The sequence below is a fragment of the Physeter macrocephalus genome, chromosome 17 (genome assembly GCF_002837175.3).
Source record: "Physeter macrocephalus isolate SW-GA chromosome 17, ASM283717v5, whole genome shotgun sequence".
Classification (NCBI taxonomy): domain Eukaryota; kingdom Metazoa; phylum Chordata; class Mammalia; order Artiodactyla; family Physeteridae; genus Physeter; species Physeter macrocephalus.
The window spans coordinates 54,928,299-54,948,997 of NC_041230.1; the positions used below are offsets into that span (position 1 = coordinate 54,928,299).

The 20,699-nt window shown below is 57.7% G+C and overlaps 1 protein-coding gene across 1 annotated transcript in view; it reads left to right on the plus strand.

The window, feature by feature from the left end:
* ACSF3 (acyl-CoA synthetase family member 3) overlaps positions 1-18,178 on the plus strand; it is a 59,090-nt gene extending 40,912 nt beyond the window's left edge. The window contains exons 7-10 of the mRNA XM_024125008.3: positions 6,359-6,485; positions 13,914-14,048; positions 14,458-14,569; positions 17,837-18,178. Coding sequence (XP_023980776.1) covers positions 6,359-6,485; positions 13,914-14,048; positions 14,458-14,569; positions 17,837-17,984 — 522 coding nt within the window. The 3' untranslated portion in view covers positions 17,985-18,178. The remainder of the gene's footprint in view (positions 1-6,358; positions 6,486-13,913; positions 14,049-14,457; positions 14,570-17,836) is intronic.
* Positions 18,179-20,699: the final 2,521 nt, after the last annotated feature.

Genomic DNA, 20,699 nt, shown 5'->3' on the forward strand with positions numbered 1-20,699 from the left:
GCCGCTCCGCGGCATGTGGGATCCTCCCAGACCGGGGCGCGAACCCGGTTCCCCTGCATCGGCAGGCGGACGCGCAACCACCGCGCCACCAGGGAAGCCCTTATTTATATTTTATTTTTGGCTGCGTTGGGTCTTCGTTGCTGCGTGGGCTTTCTCTACTTGTGGCAAGCGGGGGCTACTCTTTGTTGTGGTGCACGGGCTTCTCATTGCGGTGGCTTCTCTTTTTGCGGAGCACGGGCTTTAGGCATGCGGGCTTCAGTAGTTGTGGCACGTGGGCTCAGTAGTTGTGGCTCGCGGGCAAAGAGCACAGGCTCAGTAGTTGTGGCGCATGGGCTTAGTTGCTCCATCTGCGGCATGTGGGATCTTCCCGGACCAGGGCTCGAACCCGTGTCCCCTGCATTGGCAGGTGAATTCTTAACCACTGCGCCACAAGGGAATTCCGAGAGTGTTTTTTATCATGAATGGATTTTGGATATTTTCAAATGTCTTTTTTGCATTGACTGGGTTTTCTTCATTAGGCTGCTGATATGGTGGACTGCACGGATGATTTCCCTAGTGTTTCCAGGACAGACCCCACTTGGCCGTGGTGGGTCATTCTTTTTATTCAGTACTGGATTTGTTTTACTAACATTTTGTTGAGGATCTTTGCGTCTCTGTTCATGAGGGATTTTGGTCTGTAGTTTTCTTTTCTTGAAAATTCTTTCTGATTTGGGTATCAAGGTAATGTAAGCATCATAAAATTAATTGGGAGGTGTTCCCTCCTCTTTTACTTTCTGGAAGAGATTGTATATAATTGGTGTTACGTATTTTATAGAATTTCCACTGAAACCGTCTGGGCCTAGAGGTTTTTTCTTTTGGAAGGTTTTAACTATGAATTCAGTTTCTTTAATAGTTAAAGAACTATTCAGGTCATCTATTGCATCTTGGGTGAGTTTTGGTAGATTGTGGTTTTTGAGAAATTGAATACTTTATGCGCATAGAGTTTTTCACAGTATTATTCCCTTATTGACCTTTTAATGTCTGCATAGTCTGAAGTGATACGCTTCCCACAACTCATGTTGGTAATTTGTGTCTTCTATTTATTTTTTCTTTGTTATTCTTGCTAGAAAATTATCCATTTAAAAAATCTTTTTTCAAAGAATTCACTTCAGGATTCATTGAATTTTCTCCATTATTTTTCTCTTTTCAATTTTTTTCATTTTTGGCCGCAACCCGCGGCGTGTGGGATCTTAGCTCCCTGGCCAGGGACCGAACCTGCACCCCTGCATTGGAAGGCGGAGTCTTAACCACTGGACTTCCGGGGATGTCCCCCTTTTCAATTTTTATTGGTTTCAGTTTTTAATCTTAATTGTTTCTTCTCTTCTGCTTGCTTTTGGCTTACTTTTCTCTTTTTCTAGTTTCTTAAGGTAAAACTTTAGGTTATTGATTTGAGATTTTTTTTTCTTTTTTTCTAATGTATGCATTTAATGATATGAACTTCCCTCTAAATATTGCTTGAGGTTTACCCCTGAAATTTTGATATGTTGTGTTTTAATTTTTCAGTTCAAAATATTTTCTAATTTTCTAATTTTCCTTAAGACTTCTTCTTGACTCATGGATAATTTAGAAGTGTGTTGTTCAATTTTTCTGTTATTGATTTCCAGTTTAATTCCACTACAGTCAGAAAACATACTTGATATTATTTCAATTTTTAAAAATTTGTTAAGCTGTGTTTTATGGCCCAGAATGTGGTCTTTCCTGGTGACTGTTCTAGTGCACTTGAACAGAGTGTGTATTCTGCTGGTTTTGGTTGGGGTGTAAATGTCAGTTAGATGAAGAAGGTTGATGGTGGTGTTCAGGTCTCTCAAAGCCATGCTGGCTTGCTGACTACTAGTTCTAGCACCAAGTGAGGAGTGTTGAATTCTCCAGTTATAATTATCTGTCTATTTCTCCTATCAGTTTTTTAAAATAAATTTATTTATTTATTTATTTATTTTTTGGCTGCGTTGGGCCTTTGTTGCTTCACGCAGGCTTGTCTTTAGCTGTGGCGAGCGGGGGCTACTCTTCGTTGCGGCGCGCGGGCTTCTCATTGCGGTGGCTTCTCTTGTTGTGGAGCACAGGCTCTAGGCGCACGGGCTTCAGTAGTTGTGGCTCACAGGCTCTAGAGCGCAGGCTCAGTAGTTGTGGCTCACGGGCTTAGTTGCTCCGTGGCACGTGGGATCCTCCCGGACCCCGGTTCCAACCCCTGTCCCCTGCATTGGCAGGTGGATTCTTAACCACTGCGCCGCCAGGGAGGCCCCCTCCTATCAGTTTTGTGTTTCATGAATTTTGAAAATCTGTTGCTTGGTGAACACACACTTATAATTACTATGCCTTCTTGGTGAATTGACTTTTATCATCATCTAATGCTGCTGCTAACACTCTGCTGTTAAGTTTATTTAGTTTGGTGTTAATATAGCCACTTCCATTTCTTTCAATTGATGTTTGTATGGTATTTATTGTTCCATCTGTTTGCTTCTAACCTACCATGTAACTGTATTTGAAATGAGTTTCTTATAGACAGCACATAGTTGGATCATGTATGTTTTTTAATCTAATCTGAAGTTTGTCTTCTAATTGGCAAGTTTAGACCATGTGCATTTAATGTGACTATTGATATGTTTGAATTTAAGCCTCTCATTTGTTATTTGCTTACTGTTCTGTCCCTTGGTTTCTCATTGCTTGGCTTCCCTCTAACTGCCCTCTTTGGGGTCAGTTTTTTAGTATTCCATTTTAATTTATCTGTTGAGTTTTTGAACACATGTCTTCTAGTTTTTTAGTAGTTGTTCTAGGGACTACAAAATACATACTTCACTTTTTGAAATCTACTTAGACTTAACATTTTGACACTTCCAGAAGAACACAGAACTCCTACTACATGTACTGTCAAAGAAAAATTAATCATCACTCATGTTAAAGATGATGAGGCCGACTCAGGACCGTCACGATGGGTGTAGGAGTCACTGCAGTGGGATTTGCAGGAGGGGAGAGAGATTGAGCTCAACTTCAGATACAGCGTCGGCAAGTGTGGGTTCACAGCCAAGGAGCAGGTGGAGTCATTGGATGGAAATTTGCTAAGAGGAAACATCAGGGTCATGGATTCTGGCTAAACTGACCTAACGGGATCTTTGAAAGCCCAGTGGTCAGACATCAACTGCGAGATGGTGGGGGATGAGGAACCTGGTCAGATATGAGGGTGAGCAGATATCAGGGCGGAGGGGGCCTCTCACTACACTGACTTAGCCGAGTTCTTGCTAAAACTGGATTTTTTTAAAGGTTTTTTTTTTTGCTTGTCTTTATGGAAATGCGGGTTTTTTTGTTTTTAATGTTTTATTTATTTATTTTTGGCTGTGTTGCTGTGCACAGGCTTTCTTCTGTGAGCAGATATCAGGGCGGAGGGGGCCTCTCACTACACTGACTTAGCCGAGTTCTTGCTAAAACTGGATTTTTTTAAAGGTTTTTTTTTTTTGCTTGTCTTTATGGAAATGCGGGGTTTTTTGTTTTTAATGTTTTATTATTTATTTTTGGCTGTGTTGCTGTGCACAGGCTTTCTTCTAGTTGCCACTAGTGGGGGCTGCTCTTCATTGCGGTGCGTGGGCTTCTCATTGCTGTGTCTTCTCTTGTTGCAGAGCATGGGCTCTAGGTGAGCAGGCTTCAGTAGTTGTGGCATGCAGGCTCAGTAGTTGTGGCTCGCGGGCTCTAGAGTGCAGGCTCAGTAGTTGTGGCGCACGGGCTTAGTTGCTCCGCGGCATGTGGGATCTTCCTGGACCAGGGCTTGAACCTGTGTCCCCTGCATTGGCAGGCGGACTCTCAACCACTGCGCCACCAGGGAAGTCCCCTAAAACTGGATTTTTTTAGTAAGTGCACAGATGGGCCTAGAGGAGGTTCAGGAGCCTCACTACAGGCGGGTGGAGCAAAGGATCTTTGTCACCACTCTGTGGGTCACTTTGCCCTCTCCCTTTTAAGGTTGTGGTTGTCATAGGTAACGTCTACGTATACGGTAAGCTCCATTAAACAATGTTATAATTTTTGCTTTCAGTGGTCAAAAATATTTTTAAAGTACTCATGAGGAAAAGAATAGTCAGTTTTATTCAACCAGATATTTACCAGTTCTGTTGCTTTTCCTTTACTTCTGAGCTTCCAGCTTCATTCTGGTGTCTTTTCTGTTCTGACTGAACATTCTTAGGTCAGATCTGCTGACGACAAATTCTCTTCTTTCTTCATCTAACAATGTCCTTACGTCATCTTCATTCCTGAAGGTTATTTTCACTGGGTTTGGAATTTTGGGTTGACAGTTATTTCAACACTTATAGAAAATGTTATTCCACTTTTTTCTGGCCTCCATTGTTTCTGCTGAGAAGTCAGTAGTCGTTTGAATGCCTCTAAGTTATGCTCTGCTGTCAAGATTTTTGTCTTTCTTTTTAGTTTTCAGTGATTGGATTATGATGTGTCTGGGCTTGTATTTCTTTGGGCTTGTCCTGTTTGGGGTTCATGGAGCTTCTTGAATCTGTACATTAATGTATTTCACCAAACTTGAAGAGTTTTAAGCCAAATTTTATCAAATATCTTTCTGCCCCTAGCTTCTCTTCTGGGAATCCAATAGCATGACTGTTAGCCCTTGTGGTATTGGTGTAGGCTTCTGAGACTCTGTTTATTTTTTCCAATAGTTTTTCCTCTGTCGTTCAGATTGAATAATTTCTATTGTTCTGTCTTCAAATTCTCAGATTCTTTCCTTTGTAATCTCCATTTTGCTATTGAGCCCATCCAGCAAATTTTTCTTATTTCTGTTGTTGTGTTTTTCAGTTTTACAATTTCCATTTGGTTCTGCTCTATGTCTTTTATTTCTCTCCTGAGACTTTATATTCCCACTTATTCGCTGTGTTTTTGCCCTTACTTGTTGGAGCACATTGATAATATGTGCTTTAACATCTTTCTTAGGCGCTCACCACATCTGTGCCATCTGGTGTTGTCCTGCACTGATGGCCTTTTTCCATAAGAGTTGACACTTTCTTGGCTTTTCATGTGCTGAGCAATTTCGTATTGTGTCCTAGACATTTTGAATATTGTGTTATGAGACTCTGGATCTTGTTCACGTCCAGTGGAGGATGTTGGTATTTTTGTTTTACTATTATCTAGTTGACTTAAGTCTGCAAGTTCCAACCTGCCATCTCTGGGTTTGGTTTCCATGTCAGATTATTTTCACAGCCTTTGCCTTGCTGTGTATACCTGCCCTGCAGGTGTGCCACCCCATGGCCAGGCTGACCTTGGCAATGGAAGAGATAAAGGATGGCAGTGGAAAAAATGGTGAAATACAAATAAAGCCTGCAGTTTAGTTGAAAAAACAAACACCTCCTCTGAGCAGGCTGGTGGCAGGGACTCGGCTGGCTCCAGAACATGCAGCCTGGTCCCCTCAGGTGACATCACTCCTGTGTGAGAACCAGGGTGATGAGTCGACAGCAAGGCTTGGGAACAGACCTGCTGTGGGGCAGGCTGTCCTCACCCTCTGCCTGTAGTGTCGGCCCCGGGGACATTCAGCTTGCCGTCCAGGCCTCAGACAAACAACTCAGACGATTTCACAGCACATTTCGAAGGGGCTCTGATTTTTTTAAAAGAGGGGGATATTCTTTCCCCAGAAAAGTTCGTCCCAGGTGGGAGTTGATGAGCTGAACAGGCCTGTTCGGCACTTGATCTCGTGCGTCACAGTCACTGTCACTGTCAGCCAACTCTGTGAGCACGGAGCCAGCGAGGGGGCACCCGAGGGGCTCGCTGGGCCCTGCGGCGTGTGGTGCCGCCTCGCTGTATCCTCTCCTGGCATCACAGACATCGACTCCGTGTCCTCTAACATGCAGCCCCCTTCCTGCCCTCGCTGTGCTCCCAGCAGGGGCAACGCTGAGATCCCTGCTCCTCGAGCACCTCGCTCTCCTCGGTGCCTGGCTCTCCCTCCTTCACGGGCTGCCCTGTGGGCTCCCTTCCTACCCCGAGCTTCTCCAGCAGCCACGGCAGGTGTGGGCAGCTGCCCTCTCCTCCCGTGTCCGCGGTCGGTCCAAGAAACACCGTGAAGACAGAGGTTCATGGGAGCGTGGCCTTTAGAGGTGGACAGGCAGGCAAATGGGGCCCCGCAGCGAGCTCTGGGGAAGGGAGGTGGACAGCCCCCCGGGCGGGGCAGGCACGGAGGTGGCGGCCGGCATGACCGAGGTGGGCCCGGAAAGCTGCGTTTGCCGTCTTTCCCACCCAAGTGTCTAATTTCAGAAGAGCATGTGGGCCTCGGGAGGGGCGGGGGCAGGTGGAGACGTGCCCGGGAGGGGCGAGCTCTGACGCCCACCTTTCTCTCTCGTTGCAGGTGACCCCAGGGTTTGAGGAGAAGGAGGGGGAGCTCCTGGTCAGGGGGCCCTCTGTGTTCCGGGAGTACTGGGACAAGCCAGAGGAAACAAAAGCCGCCTTCACCTCGGACGGCTGGTTCAAAACAGGTAGGAGGGAGGGTCCAGAGGGCACAGGAGGGCCACCCGGGTACCACCGCACCGGGACGTCCCCAGAATCCTCCCTGGCGGGCAGAGATGGGGCGGGGTACACTTTGTGCTCCAGTCGTAAAGGCTGCACCTCCCGCGCTGCGCCCCAGCCTCCCTGAGGCCTCTAGAAGGCAGGTCCTGAGGCCATGACCCTCGGGGACTAGCAGCCCCCAGCCCTGTGGCCAGGCTCCCACCCTGTCCCTTGGCCCAGCAGCCCTGCACGAGGTGGTCTCTCTGCCCCTCGTGGGTCAGGGCTCCCCTTCCCGAGTGACCACTGCACTCCGCCTCCGAGACCCTCCTCGGCGCCCCACCCTCGCCGCCGCCGCCCCCTGCTTTGTAACGCTGCCTGTGTTTTCATAGAGGGAGGTTGGTTTGCACTTTGGTTTGGGTCCCTCCTTACGTGACTCCCTGCCCTGAAGTCTGCGCTCTGTCGCCTGCTAGCGCAGCGCGTGGAGCCAGAGCCCGGCGTCTGTGCGGGGGCAGGCAGGCGCCCACCCCCCAGCCTCGGAGCCCTCTCACCGGTCGCGCACGCGGCGCCCGCTCTGAGGAGCCCCACCCCTTCTGTCCGCCCCGCCCCCCTCCTCCTTGGTCCCAGCGGTCCCGCCGATGTGGACGGTTCGGCAGGTACTGGGTGTATCCACGGTTGCAGCTGCATCGATTCACTGGTTTGTGTTCACACAGGACACACCGGAGCAGCAGCTCGTGACGGCCAGAAGGTGGGGTTCTGGGGTTTCTCTTTCTCTTATTGCCTGTCTGTATTTCTAAAACTTTCGTACTGAAAATGCATTATTTCATAATAATAATCTTAAAGCAATATTTTCCGAAAAGGAAGGCCTGTTCCCCTGTCGTCATGTGCTGGCCTCATACTTAGAAACGCACCTCTTGCCAGGTCTTCTGTGGGCCGCAGAGCTGAAGAGAAAGGCAGTGTGGCGGGGGCGGCCGTGACGGGGTGCCAGACGCACCTGGGAGTGGGAAAGGAGGTGAGCGGTGGGTGTGTCCTTGGCCTGGTAACCCCTTGGGGAACTGCTCCCGGCCGATACCACACGCGTGTCTTCTCCATGGGCTCAGGCAGCGCGGGTTAGTAAGGGCAGAAATCACCTCCAGTCTGTCGCCGTCGTGGGCCTGAGGTCACCAGGTGACAGAGCCGGCGGCCACGTGCAGACCCCCCCATCAGTCTCGGGGTGCTGGGGCTCCGCTGGGTGGGCCTTGAGGGGGAAGGGGCACATGAGGGGTTCTCCTGGGGGACCTCGGGGCTCCATTTTGGGCCCCCCCCAGAGCAGAGGCCTGTGCCGGGAGCCCTGGCCAGCGCCAGCAGACGGCTCTGCGGCTGGGGCCCAGGAGCCCGGGCCACCTGTCCGTGCGGCATATTCCCACACACCCCGGCTTCCCTTTGTAAACTTCGTGCTCATAGGGGCCAGCCTGGTGGCAGCCAACCACTGTCATTGTCCTTCAAATGCAGTGTTTAAGAAATAATACTTTTGAGCTAATATTGCTTTTTGTGTGGGTCCCTCCTGTAGCCCTCCGAGTGTCCTGACTTGGAAATCTGACTTCTTTGTGGCCATCCTCTTTCATTTCTAAATTCAGCTAAAGAGCTGCAACTTTTTTTTTTAAAGCACAGGAACCAAAGCCCTGTGGATTTTACAGATAGCAGGGCTCGCTGAACGCTGGGCCGGCAGCACTGCAAAGTGCAGGGCAGTCAGCGGTAAAACATTTTAGTCCCTGGCCGTGATGAATATTTCAGTTGAAAGGAATAGCATGCATTAATTATCGTAAAGAGATGTCTTTAGGAGAAAATGATTTTGAAATTCAGTTTAATTTCATTGTAATGCGCAGCAAACAGGAAGGGAGTCTGTGTGTTTAATTGGCTCTCGGGGGTGAGGCCTGGAAGCCGCGTGCCTTTGTCACAGGCCATTAGCGATACAGGCTGCATAATGAGCGCGGCAATCAGCTCACAGCTGCCGCTCCTGCGGGGAGAGCGTGATATTAAATAGAAATCAGGATGAATTAAACTTAACCCTTTCCCTGGCCAGCCCTTCCTGCCACACAGATTCTGGCCTGGGCTGGAGAGGGGCCGCACCCAGCCGGCTTCTCCTCAGAGGCGTCCTTCGTGTCTGGACGAGAGGAGAGGCCTCCCTCGGCCGTGCCACCCATGGCCGCCCTGCCTGCCCTGCATGAAGCCTGGTTTCCACCACCAGGGAGCTCCTTGCCAGCCCCAGGGGTCCTGGCTGCAGCTCAGGCAGGAAACCAAAGCTCTCTATCAAGAAGCACCTCCAGTGGCGACCCTGATCATGTGCCACCTGAGCACGCCCGGCTGGGGAGAATCTGCCACACGCACGCGGGCCCAGTGCCGGCCGGGGCAGGGAGGTGGCAGTGCCAGGCCCCCCTCTGCTCAGGGCTTTACCTTGACCCTGCGGACGGAGCTGAGGACACAGGGATGCAGGGACTGAGCTGAGCTGCGCTACAGCTCCTCCTGCCCTCTGGACACGGTAGAAAGACTGTAACTGAACACGAGGAAACAGAAGTGGTATCTCTGCCTTATTCTAAAGAAGATCTCCTCACGCCGTTTACTGTTAGAAAGTGACGTAGTACACTGCACACACCTAATGACAAATCAACGTATTTGTAGAAGAAATTTGGGTAACTGGGGAAAAGGTCTGTAAGAAAATCCACCAGAACATGAACGGGGGTATCTTGGTGCTGAGTTTACTCCCTTTTTTTTCCTCTCTAAGGAGCACATGATGTTATCGGGGGGAACCATAAAAAGCTATTTACCTAAGAAAAAAAGACTCACTAGCAGGAAACAGGAGAGCCCTGCTGTGGCCGGTGCACACGGGGCCGAGGTCTGCAGCCTCGGTGCAGCGTGGAGTCCCCTGAGAAGCTGGTGAGCGCACGACGTGAAGGGCCAGCTGGGGCCGAGGGAGTGGGTCCCTGAGCCCAGTAGCCCCAGTAGGAAAGACGAGCCACGGCCACGGGCAGATCGAGAGGAAGTGCAACTGGCCGTAAAGATACGGAAAACGTTTCACTTCCTGGTGGTGAAAGAGCAAATACGGAAACAGTCTCCTTGCACCAAGTTGGCAGAGAGTCTTCCAAAGTTGACACTTGGTGCTGTGAGGCGGGTGCTTGGCACCCGCGGGCGGGTTGTGTGTCAGGAGGACTCCTGGGAATCCGTTCAAAGGAAACGGGGTGTGGGGGGACGCGTACGATGTTTATAAAGTGGGAGATCGGAGCCTGTGGTCCTGTGCTGGGCTTGCGGGTGCCTCGTGGTGCATCCAGAGCACAGAGGATCGTGAGCCTTTTGCAACCACGACTCGAGTGATCCTGGCCTAAGGGGGCCCCTGCTGGCGTGCACCACACACGTGTGTCTTCGTGTGTGTGTGTGTGTGTGGCCGTCCTGCGGGCTTGCACTGCCAAGCACAGGTGCTAGCCGCTGTCTCTTTGTGATTGTCATCTGTTCCTTTGTTTTCTCTCTGCCAGGGCTTCCTCAGTAAGCTTCGTTCCCTTACAGACACAGAGGAGAAGTATAAAATCTCTCCAGTTCTCGTGTGATGAAGGCCCCAGGGTGGACCCAGGCATGAGCTCCGTCCTCTTGCCCAGCCGCTCACTCAGGGCCCCGCTGAGTTCTGACGTGGTTCTCCTGAAAGCAGTGCTTTTATTTTGACCAACAATAGTTAGGAATCAGGCAGCGTGTTGCAAAGAGGGGGCCCGGTGCTTCGTGTTAGGGGTGTGACAGCACGTGTAGCTGGAGGTGGTCGACCCCTTCACGTCTGCGGACCGCGTACGACCAGAGCCCTGTGCAGGGCCCCCCAGGCCCCCCAGGACGTCTGGTGTGGTCAGGCTGCCGAGTCCGCAGGCCCCCACCGCCCTGCGGGGCTTGGGCTCTCTGTGGAGGCGCCTTGTGAGCTGGAGGCTGGGGCTGTGTCGTGGTCCTGTCTGGTGGTCGTCCCTTTGTGTGTGTTTTACCCTGTGTTCCCCAGCAGTCATCAAGAGCTGTTCCTCCATGTTCTTCTGAAATGCCCGGCTTTGTTGGAGTTAAGTCTCCGAGCCACCTGGAGCAGCTTCTGTGCGGACGGCGTGTCCCCATCCTGCGCGCTTCTGCTGGGCCTCTGCGCTGCCCTTTGTTTTTTGCTGTTGTTGTTGTTTTTCTGGGTTTTTTTTTTTTTTTTTGGGGGCTGCACCAGGTCTTAGTTGTGGCGTGCAGGATCTTTAGTTGTGGCATGTGGGATCTAGTTCCCCAGCCAGAGATCGAACCTGGGCCCCCTGCATTGGGAGCACAGAGTCGTAACTACCGGACTGCCGGGGAAGTCCCTGCGCTGCCTTTTGGCCGCCGCGTCTGCCCTGGTCGGCCTCAGACCTCTGGGCAGAAGGTCTTTGTTTTTATCAAGGTCCCACATGCGCAGCTGGAAGACTCCAGCGGTCTGTCCGGTCTGGGAAGAAGGGCGCGTGGCCCTCGTGCCCCAGCCGTGCCCATCTTGGCCACGTGGAGGCTGCCGGACGCCTGTGGACACTCTGTTCGGGGTTGGGCCACGTGGGAGCCGCAGTGTTTCCCGAGGTGGGAGGGCTCATCTGTTCTGGCCCCCAGGCCTCCTGGGAGACCCCCCCCCTCCGGGCTTGCTGCCCACGCCAGCGCACAGCTCCCACCGGCCTCCTTCCTCCTCGTCGGCCACGTTCCCCAGGAGCCTCCGGAGGCTGCGCGGGTGGGAGGAGAGCTCTGGAGAGCGCGTGTCTGCCAGTGTCTTCGTCCTGGCTGGGCCGGGTACAGGAGTCTGGGCTAGAAGTTGTCTTTAGTGGTGACGGGCTTCCACATGTGCTGCCGGCTGCAGCTGCGTTATTCCTGGCGCATCGTGACCTTTCCCCTCTTGAGGTCCTAGAGAATCTTCCCTTTGCCCTGGGAGCCCTGAAATCGACAGGCCACGCACCCTGGGGGCTCTGGAGACCGCGTCTTGTAATTCCGGGGTTGATGGCTGATTTTCTCCCCTGTGATGCCCAGCAGGGGTCCGGGGGCTGAGAGCAGGAAGAGGGGGTGGGGAGGCCCAGCCACCGCTGCTCAGGGCCCGTGGGCTGCCGTGTCGCCGTCCACCCTCCTGCGTCCCCAGAGAAGGACCGGCGGCCGTGCGCTGAGGGCCGGTGCCCCTGCTCCTCGCTCGGCCCGTGCTCGCCGCCTCCCGCGGGGCGCCTGCCACCCTGGCCGTGACCCGCCTCGCACAGCCTCCCTCCAGCCCGCGGGGTCTGTCCGCTTGCTATCCAGCTGCCCGTTTTCTCACCATCATGCCCTCTCCTGTCTCCCTGTGCACTGCTTTGTGCCTTGAAAACTGTAACAGTTGCTGTTGATTTTATTTCGAGAGGGAGAGAACCAAGCTGTGTGCTCAGGCGAGGCTTCCGCCCTGGGAAGTTGTCGTGTCTTTGTTTTCCTTCTGGTGTCTTCCTTGGCCCTCTGCACAGCCGTGTGTGAGGGGCACAGACCCGCTGGGCCCTCCTCCCTCCGTCTTCCTGGGGCCTCTCCTGGCTCTTGTGTGTCTCGAGTGTCCCTCTGCAGCCCTCTTACGGGGACGTGTGTGATCCCGTTGAAGCCACCGGGTGGTCCAGGGTGGGGTTGACATCTGTCGGCGCGTCCTGCCTGACGGCGGTCCCGGGAAGCGGCAGGGCTCTCCGCGGGGCTCTTTCTCGCTCGGCACACAGACCCCCAGACCGCCCCCGGGGACGACGTCCGCGTGTCCTCCGCACCTTCCCTCCCACTGCGGGGCCTGGCTTTTCCCAGAGAAGATCCTCATTCTCACTGCTCTTCATCAGGCTGGACGAGGGTCAGTATAAGAGCTGGTGTCGGGACAGTGCAAGGAAACCACCGTAGCCGTGAGCTGGCGCGTGGGGAGGGGGCCCCTGGAGATGCCGCAGAAGTGATGCCTGAGCAGAGGGGCAGCGAAGGGGGTCGGGCGGATGGAGAACCAGCTGCCGCAGATGGGGTAGCAGGTGTGAGCACCCCTGGGGTGAGGGCCGCGGCTGGGCGGCCTGCCGTAGGGCATGTGGGTGCAGCCGTGGGGAGCTTCACCCTGACTTAAGTTGGTGTCACACAGAGCAAAGAGGGTGCAGGCGACACGGCCGGAGGCCCCGAAGCCACGTCGGCCTTGGTATGGGCAATGGGGGCGTCCCTGGCAGAACCAGGGCAGGGCAGTGACCCCCACCCTCAACAACGCTGGGTCTCCTGGCTGGGCGCCTGGGCGCATCTAAGGGGCCGGTGTCCGGTGGTCGGGAAGCCGTCGGGAGACCCAATGGCTGTCCAGTGTGGAGGGGACATGGCCGGAGCCAGGGCTGCACAGCAGGAACGGGAGGGGGGCCCCGGCGGGCCTCGCGGGCCGGGGGCAGACTGCGCCTCGTGCTCCACGCCCGCACCCTTTCCCGCCGGCCGGCCACCTGCCCCGCCACTCTGTCCGGGGACCGCAGTGCCTCTCCTTCCTTCTGCTTCCCGTGAGGCAGGCGGCCCCCCGCCCGCCGGAGCCCAGCTCCTGCTGCGTCACAGCCCACCGCGGCCAGCCGGGCGGGGCCATCCGTCTCGTTTGATAGGCTGGGGCGCCCCGCGCGGCAGGTCGCCAGGAGTGCGCGCTGACGGATGGGCCTCCTGCGTTGGACGGTGTGATGTGTCATGAGGTATTGATGATTTATTCCAGCTAATCACCCGTGTGCAGCGCAGGGTGCGTGAGAGCAGACGGTGAAACACCAGCGCAGCTCTCAGGGCGCGCGGTGGGCGTCCCCACGTGCACAGGCTCACACGTCCGTGCACACGTGTGTGTGTACGCTCACACTCAGCCCCGCCCCCCCGACCGCAGTGCCCTGTCTGGAGTGCGGCCCCAGCCCCCGCTGATCTCGTCCCCCACCCCCCGCCTCAGGTCTCTAGCGCCTCCTGAGGTGGGACCGCGTGGGTCCTTAGCTGGGCAGGGCTCCTGCCAGGACCACGTCCAGGAGGAGTGGGTGGGGAAGCCCTGGCGCTGAGCACGGCGGGGGCGGGAGGGGGTGGTGTCCCTCCCTCCTGTCAGACCCCCATGTGACACTGCATATGGCCCGGAGCCCCGCTGGGAAAGGGCCTGCTGTGGCCAGGACCCCAGGGAGGCCCTGATGCTCTTGTTTCCTGCCTCCGTGGCCCTGGGCTGTTAAACGGGGGTCCTGCCCCTCCCTGTGGGACGCCGCCACCCGCCTAGGGGCAGGGCCACCGAGGCATCTGGCGTCGGCATCAGGCGAGGTCCCAGCCGTCCGCCTGGTGCTTGCTGCCCTGTCCCGGAGAGGTGTTGACGCTCCCAGACGCGGGGCCCACACGTGCCGGGGAGGGCGGCACCCACGTGCGTGTGCAGCGCTGACTGCGGCCGAGCCAGGTGCCTCCCGCCGACCCGAGCCTCTCCCCAGGTGACACGGCCGTGTTCAAGGACGGCGGCTACTGGATCCGCGGCCGCACGTCCGTGGACATCATCAAGAGCGGCGGCTACAAGGTCAGCGCCCTGGAGGTGGAGCGGCTCCTGCTGGGCCACCCCAGCATCACGGGTGAGCGGCCAGGTGCCCGGACCCTGACCTTTGGCTGACAGCTGCGCTCGGCCGCCTGGGCTGTCTCGGGACCGGCCCAGACGTGTCTCCCTGCGTGTGTGTCGACGAAACGGGGACCAGGCGCCCAGTGGGGGGCGCAGCGTCGGAGCCTGCCCTCCCCGCCCCTCCCCACAGTCGGCCTGCCCCCCCGCCCCCGCGTGGGTCCAGGCTGGCCGGGTGCAGGCCGTGACCCCGCGCTCAGCAGTGGTGGTGTTCTGGGCCGTCCTGGCCCCTCAGAGACTCCGTATCCCCTGTCTCTGGCCACTAGGCGGGCTTCCCGGGGGCGGCGGGTCCCAGGTGCTTCCCGCACGTGCCCGCTGCCCTGCAGCCTGCGGTTTCTGAGGTCCCCCACCCTCTTCTTTCTCCACAGACGTGGCCGTGATCGGAGTTCCAGACGTGACGTGGGGCCAGCGGGTCACCGCAGTGGTGACCCTTCAAGAGGGACACTCGCTGTCCCACAGGGAGCTCAAAGAGTGGGCCAGGTGGGGGCCGGGCGGGTGGGCGGGGTCTCGGGCTGGGGGCTGAGGGCCAGGTGACGTGGTCCTGTAGGAGCTGCGCCCCCCGCACCACACACACACACGCGCGCACACACACGCGCGCGCGCGCAAAGGGCCCCAGGGAAGCTGTGTCGTGACGATGGGAGCAGATGTAGGACCCCGACCCCTGACTCAGGTGTAAGCTTCCGAGTCCGGGTCAGAGGTGGACGGGGTCCCATGGTGAGCGAGCGCGTCCCCTCCTGGGTGTAGGAGGAACCTTGTCAGGGAAGGTCCGTTCCCAGGAGCCGAGGTCAGAGCCACCCCCACGGGCCCCCGGGGCGCGGGCAGAGCAGGCTCGGGGAGCTGCCGGGCCCGAAGCACATGCTGAGCACAGGGGTCACACGGGCCCCCAGGTGTTCGCTGCTGGCCGCAGGCCAGAGCTCAGAAAGGAGCTTCAGTCACGTCCCCAGGGCCTTTATTTTAGATCCAAGAGGCCCCTCCTTCTGCCCCCGTCTCCCCACACCCCGCCCCACTTGCCGCCTCCTCCTCCTCCACGCTGAAGACATTTGTGGCTCATCCAACGTGATTTCACAAGCAGGAGGAATCCTTGTTTATCAGGGCAGCACAGCTGGGCGATTAGATTCCCCTGGATTTGCAGAATCACAGTTGGAACTTTGCAGTTTCACAAAGGCACGAAGAAGATTCTAGTTGGCTTTGCCGCTTTGGTTAAACAGTTGCTTTGTTAAAAGAAAGAACCTGCCATCCTGTGCTGAGAGCAGGTCTCTCGGCCCTCAAACCTGCTCCTTCACGCCCGGGGCTCCCGTTGTGCCCTCACCGCAGGGGCCCGTGCTGTGGGCCTGAGACCCCGGCCTGGGCGGCGCTGTGCTGTGTGCTGAGGCTTTGGGTCCCTGGGGAGATGCTCCCAGCAGGGGGGCCTGGGGCGGGTGATCAGCCTGCAGTCTCCACGCGGCCGGTTCCCTGGGCTTTGTGTCCTCCCATGGGGCGGTCACTGGACAGTGACCCCGCAGCTGCCCATGCCCTGGAGGGAGGGCAGGGACCTTCCTTTCCGAGCGCAGGGCCAGCTCCGCCCCCGCATGTGGGGGAGTGGGGGAGGGGCCTCACTCCGAGCTTTCCAGACGTTGGCTCAGTGAAGCTGCTCTTTTTTCTGTGTCCTGTTCGTTGCCATTTAGGGGTCTTTTTAAAGGTTTTTTTATTTTATTTTATTTTTTTTAATAATGTCTTCCCTTTCACTGCCATTTTTTTCATTTCTGAAGATTCTTGAATCTTACAAGACCCCCAAGCAAAGGTCTGTCCTACGTCCTCCCGCAGACCCTGCGCTGTGCTCCTAGCGGAGTTGGGGGAGGCTAGCACCCCCGCCCCAGCTCAGGCACCGCGACACTTGGAGGGGCCGGCGTGGCCTCTGGGCTCTGTGGCAGCACCACGTTCCCTGTCTGGGACGTGGCCCGCCCACCAAACTGTCCACTTGCAGTGGCCCACGTGGGGCTTACACCCCGGGGATAATTCAGAAATCCGGTGTCCAGATGGAGCAGGCGCTGCCGTCCGATCAGACCGTGGAGGGGAGACGCGACTGGGCCCCCGGGCCACCTCCCTTCCCCACGGGGCTGAGCGGTGGAGCTGAGGTCACCACTGTCCACGGGGCTTTTCCCACAGGGAAGCTGGCTTTGTAACAAACCACTGAGCCCTGCTGTGTTCCTGCCCAGGGCCTCAGATTGCCTGGGAGCTGCTCTGACAGTTGCCTGTGAGACCAGTTGCTAAGCTGACGCCCCTCGTAGGAGAACAGGGTTTGTTCTCGGAATCCGCGGGTCTGCAGGCTTTAGAGTGCGTCCCTCCACGTCTGCAGCTTCTGCTTCTTCGTGGTGGCCGTGACTTAGACTTCCGGCTGTGTGTCCTGCCTTTGCTGTGACCCCACCCCGCCGGGGTGCTGTCGTCCTACCTTTTACTTTTATGTCGTTACAAGCCCCACGCTACGTTCTTGAACGCTTTGTTCAAACGGTCATCTCTTAAGGAGGATTCACTAATAAGGAAGATGACACGCATCCTGTGTCTGGCGCTCTCCCCCCATGGCGGCCCCTCCCGCCACAGACCCTCAAGTGTGGGGAGCGGGTCAGCTGCTGGGGACCCCAGGCTCCTGTGTCTGAAGCCTTTAATTTCATCTTCATCCTTGAAAGAGACCCTCTCCGGGTTTGGGATTCTAGACAGACGGGGTTTCCTTTTCCTTCGTGCTCCACTCCCGCCTCATGTACTCTTCACGCAGGGCCCTGCATCCTTGCGGCTGCCCCTTGACCCGCTCCACACTGGTGGGCGGAGAGAAGGTGGGTGCCGCCTGGGAGGTGGTGCTGTGCAGCGGGGGGCGGGTGTCCCTGGTGGAACCTCCGTGACCTTTGGCCCGGAGCAGGCGATTTGCGCCAGAGCTGCCCTGAGGTAACAGCGTTTCTCGCCATCTGTGGGCAGATGGACGTAGGCACCAGCTACTGAGGCCAAGGGGTGGGGTTTCTCTGCCCGCCCTTGCTGGCCCCTTGCTGCACACGTCCTGAGTGGCCAAGGCTGTCCCTACTCCTGCGGGCCCCAAGCAGACTTTGCGGTGCCACTGTCCGGAGCCCCACTGCCCGATGCCCCGCTGTCTGCGTCACTGGCAGCCGCCACAGAGCGTGGAGCCTTTGTGGGCCAGGAGGCCACTATGGGTGGCCCCTCTCCCCACCGCCCCAGACAGCATCCTGTGCACCTGCTGGTTCCTTATTGAAGGGCCCCGTGTGCGGCCCTCGAGCAAGGAGCAGGCAGCTCTGCTCAGGAGAAGCCTAGGCGTGGTGTGCAGAGCTGCGTGGGGCTGGGCCCACCACGTGGCCGTTCACAGGGGGGAGCATTGTCTAACGGTGCTCCTCTTGGGGGTGCGGGCTGCAGGCCAGCTGCTGGACCCAGACGGCCACTCCCACTGCTTGGGCACCAGGCTCTGGGGTGGGAGGGGTGGCTCCAGCCGGCATGTGTGGTCATGGCAACTAGGGGTCTGTGAGGTGCCCACCCACTTCCCCCGGCCGTCAGGCCAGGGCTGCAGTGAATGGACCGCGAGGTAGGACCAGTTCTTTCCAGCTCAGGGGCTCCGGGGCGGGGTCTCGGGAGGCCTGGCCCTGGGTGAGGCTCACCCTCTCCCCCAGTGGGCAGAGGGGCAGCTCCATGCCCAGTACCAGTCCCCGACCTGCTGCGGAGGTGCCACCCGCGCCCGCGGCTCCTGCACTCAGGCCTGGCCTGTCTCTGCAGAGGTGTCCTGGCCCCGTACGCGGTGCCCTCGGAGCTCCTGTTGGTGGAGGAGATCCCGCGGAACCAGATGGGGAAGGTCAACAAGCAAGACCTTCTCAGGCAGCTCTACCCGCGCGACTGGGGTGCCCCCGAGACCAGGCGCCAGTGAGCCGGCTTCCCGCCTGGCCACACCTGACCGGAAGGAATCCGCCTCGTGCCCTCGGCCTCGGCCTCGGCCTCGTGGCCACGGCACACCGCACAGCTCCGTGTGCTCTGCAGTCCCCACCCCCCAGGTTCCTGCGGGTCTGGAGGTGTCACGGGGGAAGCAGGTCTCCCTGGAAACTCAATAAAGGCTCCACAGAGAAGCAGACGCCTGTCCTGCGCTCCTTCCCGGGGCCTGCGTGGTCCCCGCCCACGGCACAGGGAGGGCCCGGTCTGCACGCGTGTGCATGGTGCGCAGGGCGGGGGGGTCTCTCTGGTGGACTCGGACGATGGTCCTGGGCGTCCAGGGGAGGGCGCTTCCCACCACACGAGCGCCTTGCTGGGGTGTCCGGCACCCATGGCCCTGGCAGAGGCTCTCTAGGCCTTCAGGGCCAGGGACGCAGCTCATGTGGCCAGAGGGGACTCAGCCCCCAGAGGGGACCTCCTGGACCAGGGGTCGGCGCTCTCTGGGACGGGCCAGGGGGCCAGTATTGGGCTCTGGGGCCAGTGTTCCGTGTCGAGGCTGCAGCTCGGGTCCCATGGACCTCATACAGAGTCCAAAGTGCTCCGTAGCCAGAGGCCGACCACGAATGGCCCCGCAGCTGCTCTCCTTGATCCCCCTCCCCTCCCCTGTGCTGCTCCCTCCACGACACCCCCTGCCCCCTTTGGTCTTTGGATGTCTCCCTCTCCTTCCCAGACACCCCCCCACCTGCCCGTGCTCCCCAGCCCCCAGGTTCCCTGCCCTCCCCAGCCAAGGGCAGAGGTGCCCTTGGAGGCCCAGGTGTCGTGGGGAGGGTGGGCAGGAGCCAGGACAGAGCCGAGGACCTGGCGGGCAGCACGTGGGGGCCAGGGCTGCTCCCCCACCCTGTGCACGTGGCCCGTGACTCCGCGAAGCCGGCCCCGGGCACGGCGTTTGCTCGGAGGAACGCCCAGCCCAGCGCCCTCCTGCCCGAGCCCTGGACACGCACTGGTCACCCGCCTGTGCAGCAGGCCAGCCTTCCGGGCTCGGTGCTGGCCCGCAGCCCAGTACTCTCAGGGCAGCACTGGACGCTCTGGCTCCTGCTGTCCTCGTGTCCTAGGACCTGGGGACCACGAGCTCCTGGGAGGAATCAGCTCCCACGTCCCCAGAGCTTTACTTCATCCCCCTGGTTTGACTATGTGTCTGTCTTAATACTGAAAATTTGATTCCTGCAAGCGTTCACGTCATCATCTGCTTTCTGCTATCATCTGTACAAAGTACTTTCCGAAAAATAATGGTCATCTCTGACCAAGAACAAGACCAGGCTGGGACGCTGACAGGCTGTTAGACCGTGTCCCTCAGGACGCAGAACGTAGCCTGGCCCCTGCCCGCCCCACCCCTCGGCGCCCTCGGGCCAGGTTCATCCTCCGCCGCTCCTCAAGGTCACTCCAACCCAGCCTGGCGGGGGCCCTGGTCTGGCCCTGGAGACAGGCAGAGCCCCACTTGCTAAGTCAGCATGGCTGAAGGTCCCGAGGCAGCCGGGCCTGCCTCTGCCAGTGCCTGAGGCCCCCCAGACCCCCTCGGATGCTGGGACCACCCGTGAGGCCCCCAGAGTTGTCCACGTCCTGGCCCCCCACGCAGGCCCAGTGTCACCCCAGTGGAGAGGGGCAGGAGTGCAGTAATGCGCAGCCCTTAGCACGCGGCCATTGCTGCGCACATTTACCGCGCACCTTTACCGCGCACCCCTAGTTACTAGGCAACGGTTATCGCGAGACCACTAACGCGGGCTGTTTAGAGCGGCGGTTAGAGGTCCCGCTAGGCCGGCGGTCGGCTGGGCGGTGGTCCTCCACTGCAGAGCGAGGTAAGAGGCGCATGGCGGCCTTCTCTCCGGGGCTCCCCAGGACTTCCGGCCTCAGGTTGGCGGCTGGCAGGTGAGCTGCGGGCCTGGGAACAGGCTGGGGGTATGCCCTGCAGGGCTCCGGAGCCCTCGCCAAGGCTGCCCACTGGCGGGGCGGAGGCCTTGAGGCGCCCGTGAACCTCTTCGCCATCCCCGCCTCTGCGACCTAATGGCAGCGGCAGTCTGCCTGGGTCTCAGCCCGTTGGACCTGGCACCCGCCTCCCCCACCCCCGTTTGGGCGGCCTGAAGAGCCTGAGGGCCGGCTGGGTCCTGGGCGCCTGGCTCCCTCAGTGATGACGGCAGGGCGGGGTCTGGGGACCCGACCCTGAGGGTGCCACCAGCTGAGATCTGCCTCTTCAGCCTGGGCACTGGCGGGAGGACCCAGGCTGGCTGCTGACGGACGCTCCGGGCAGGGTAACCACCCCCCCGCAGGGACCCCCTTCTCTTAGCCCGGACCTGCACCTCGGAGGGCGAAAGTTGAGCCTTGGGACCTTCCCTTTTTCTTGCCAGAACAGGGAGTACCATTTGTTTGGTGGAGATTTACAGGATTATCGTGACCTGACTTGACCTGACTGTGACCTAACCTCAAGAACAAAGGATCTGCAAATCAGAACTACAATGAGATATCATCTCACGCCGGTCAGAATGGCCATCATCAAAAAATCTAGAAACAAAAAATGCTGGAGAGGGTGTGGAGAAAAGGGAACACTTTTGCACTGTTGGTGGGAATGTAAACCGATACAGCCACTACGGAGAACAGTATGGAGGTTCCTTAAAAACCTACAAAAGGAACTACCATACGACCCAGCAATCCCACTACTGGGCAT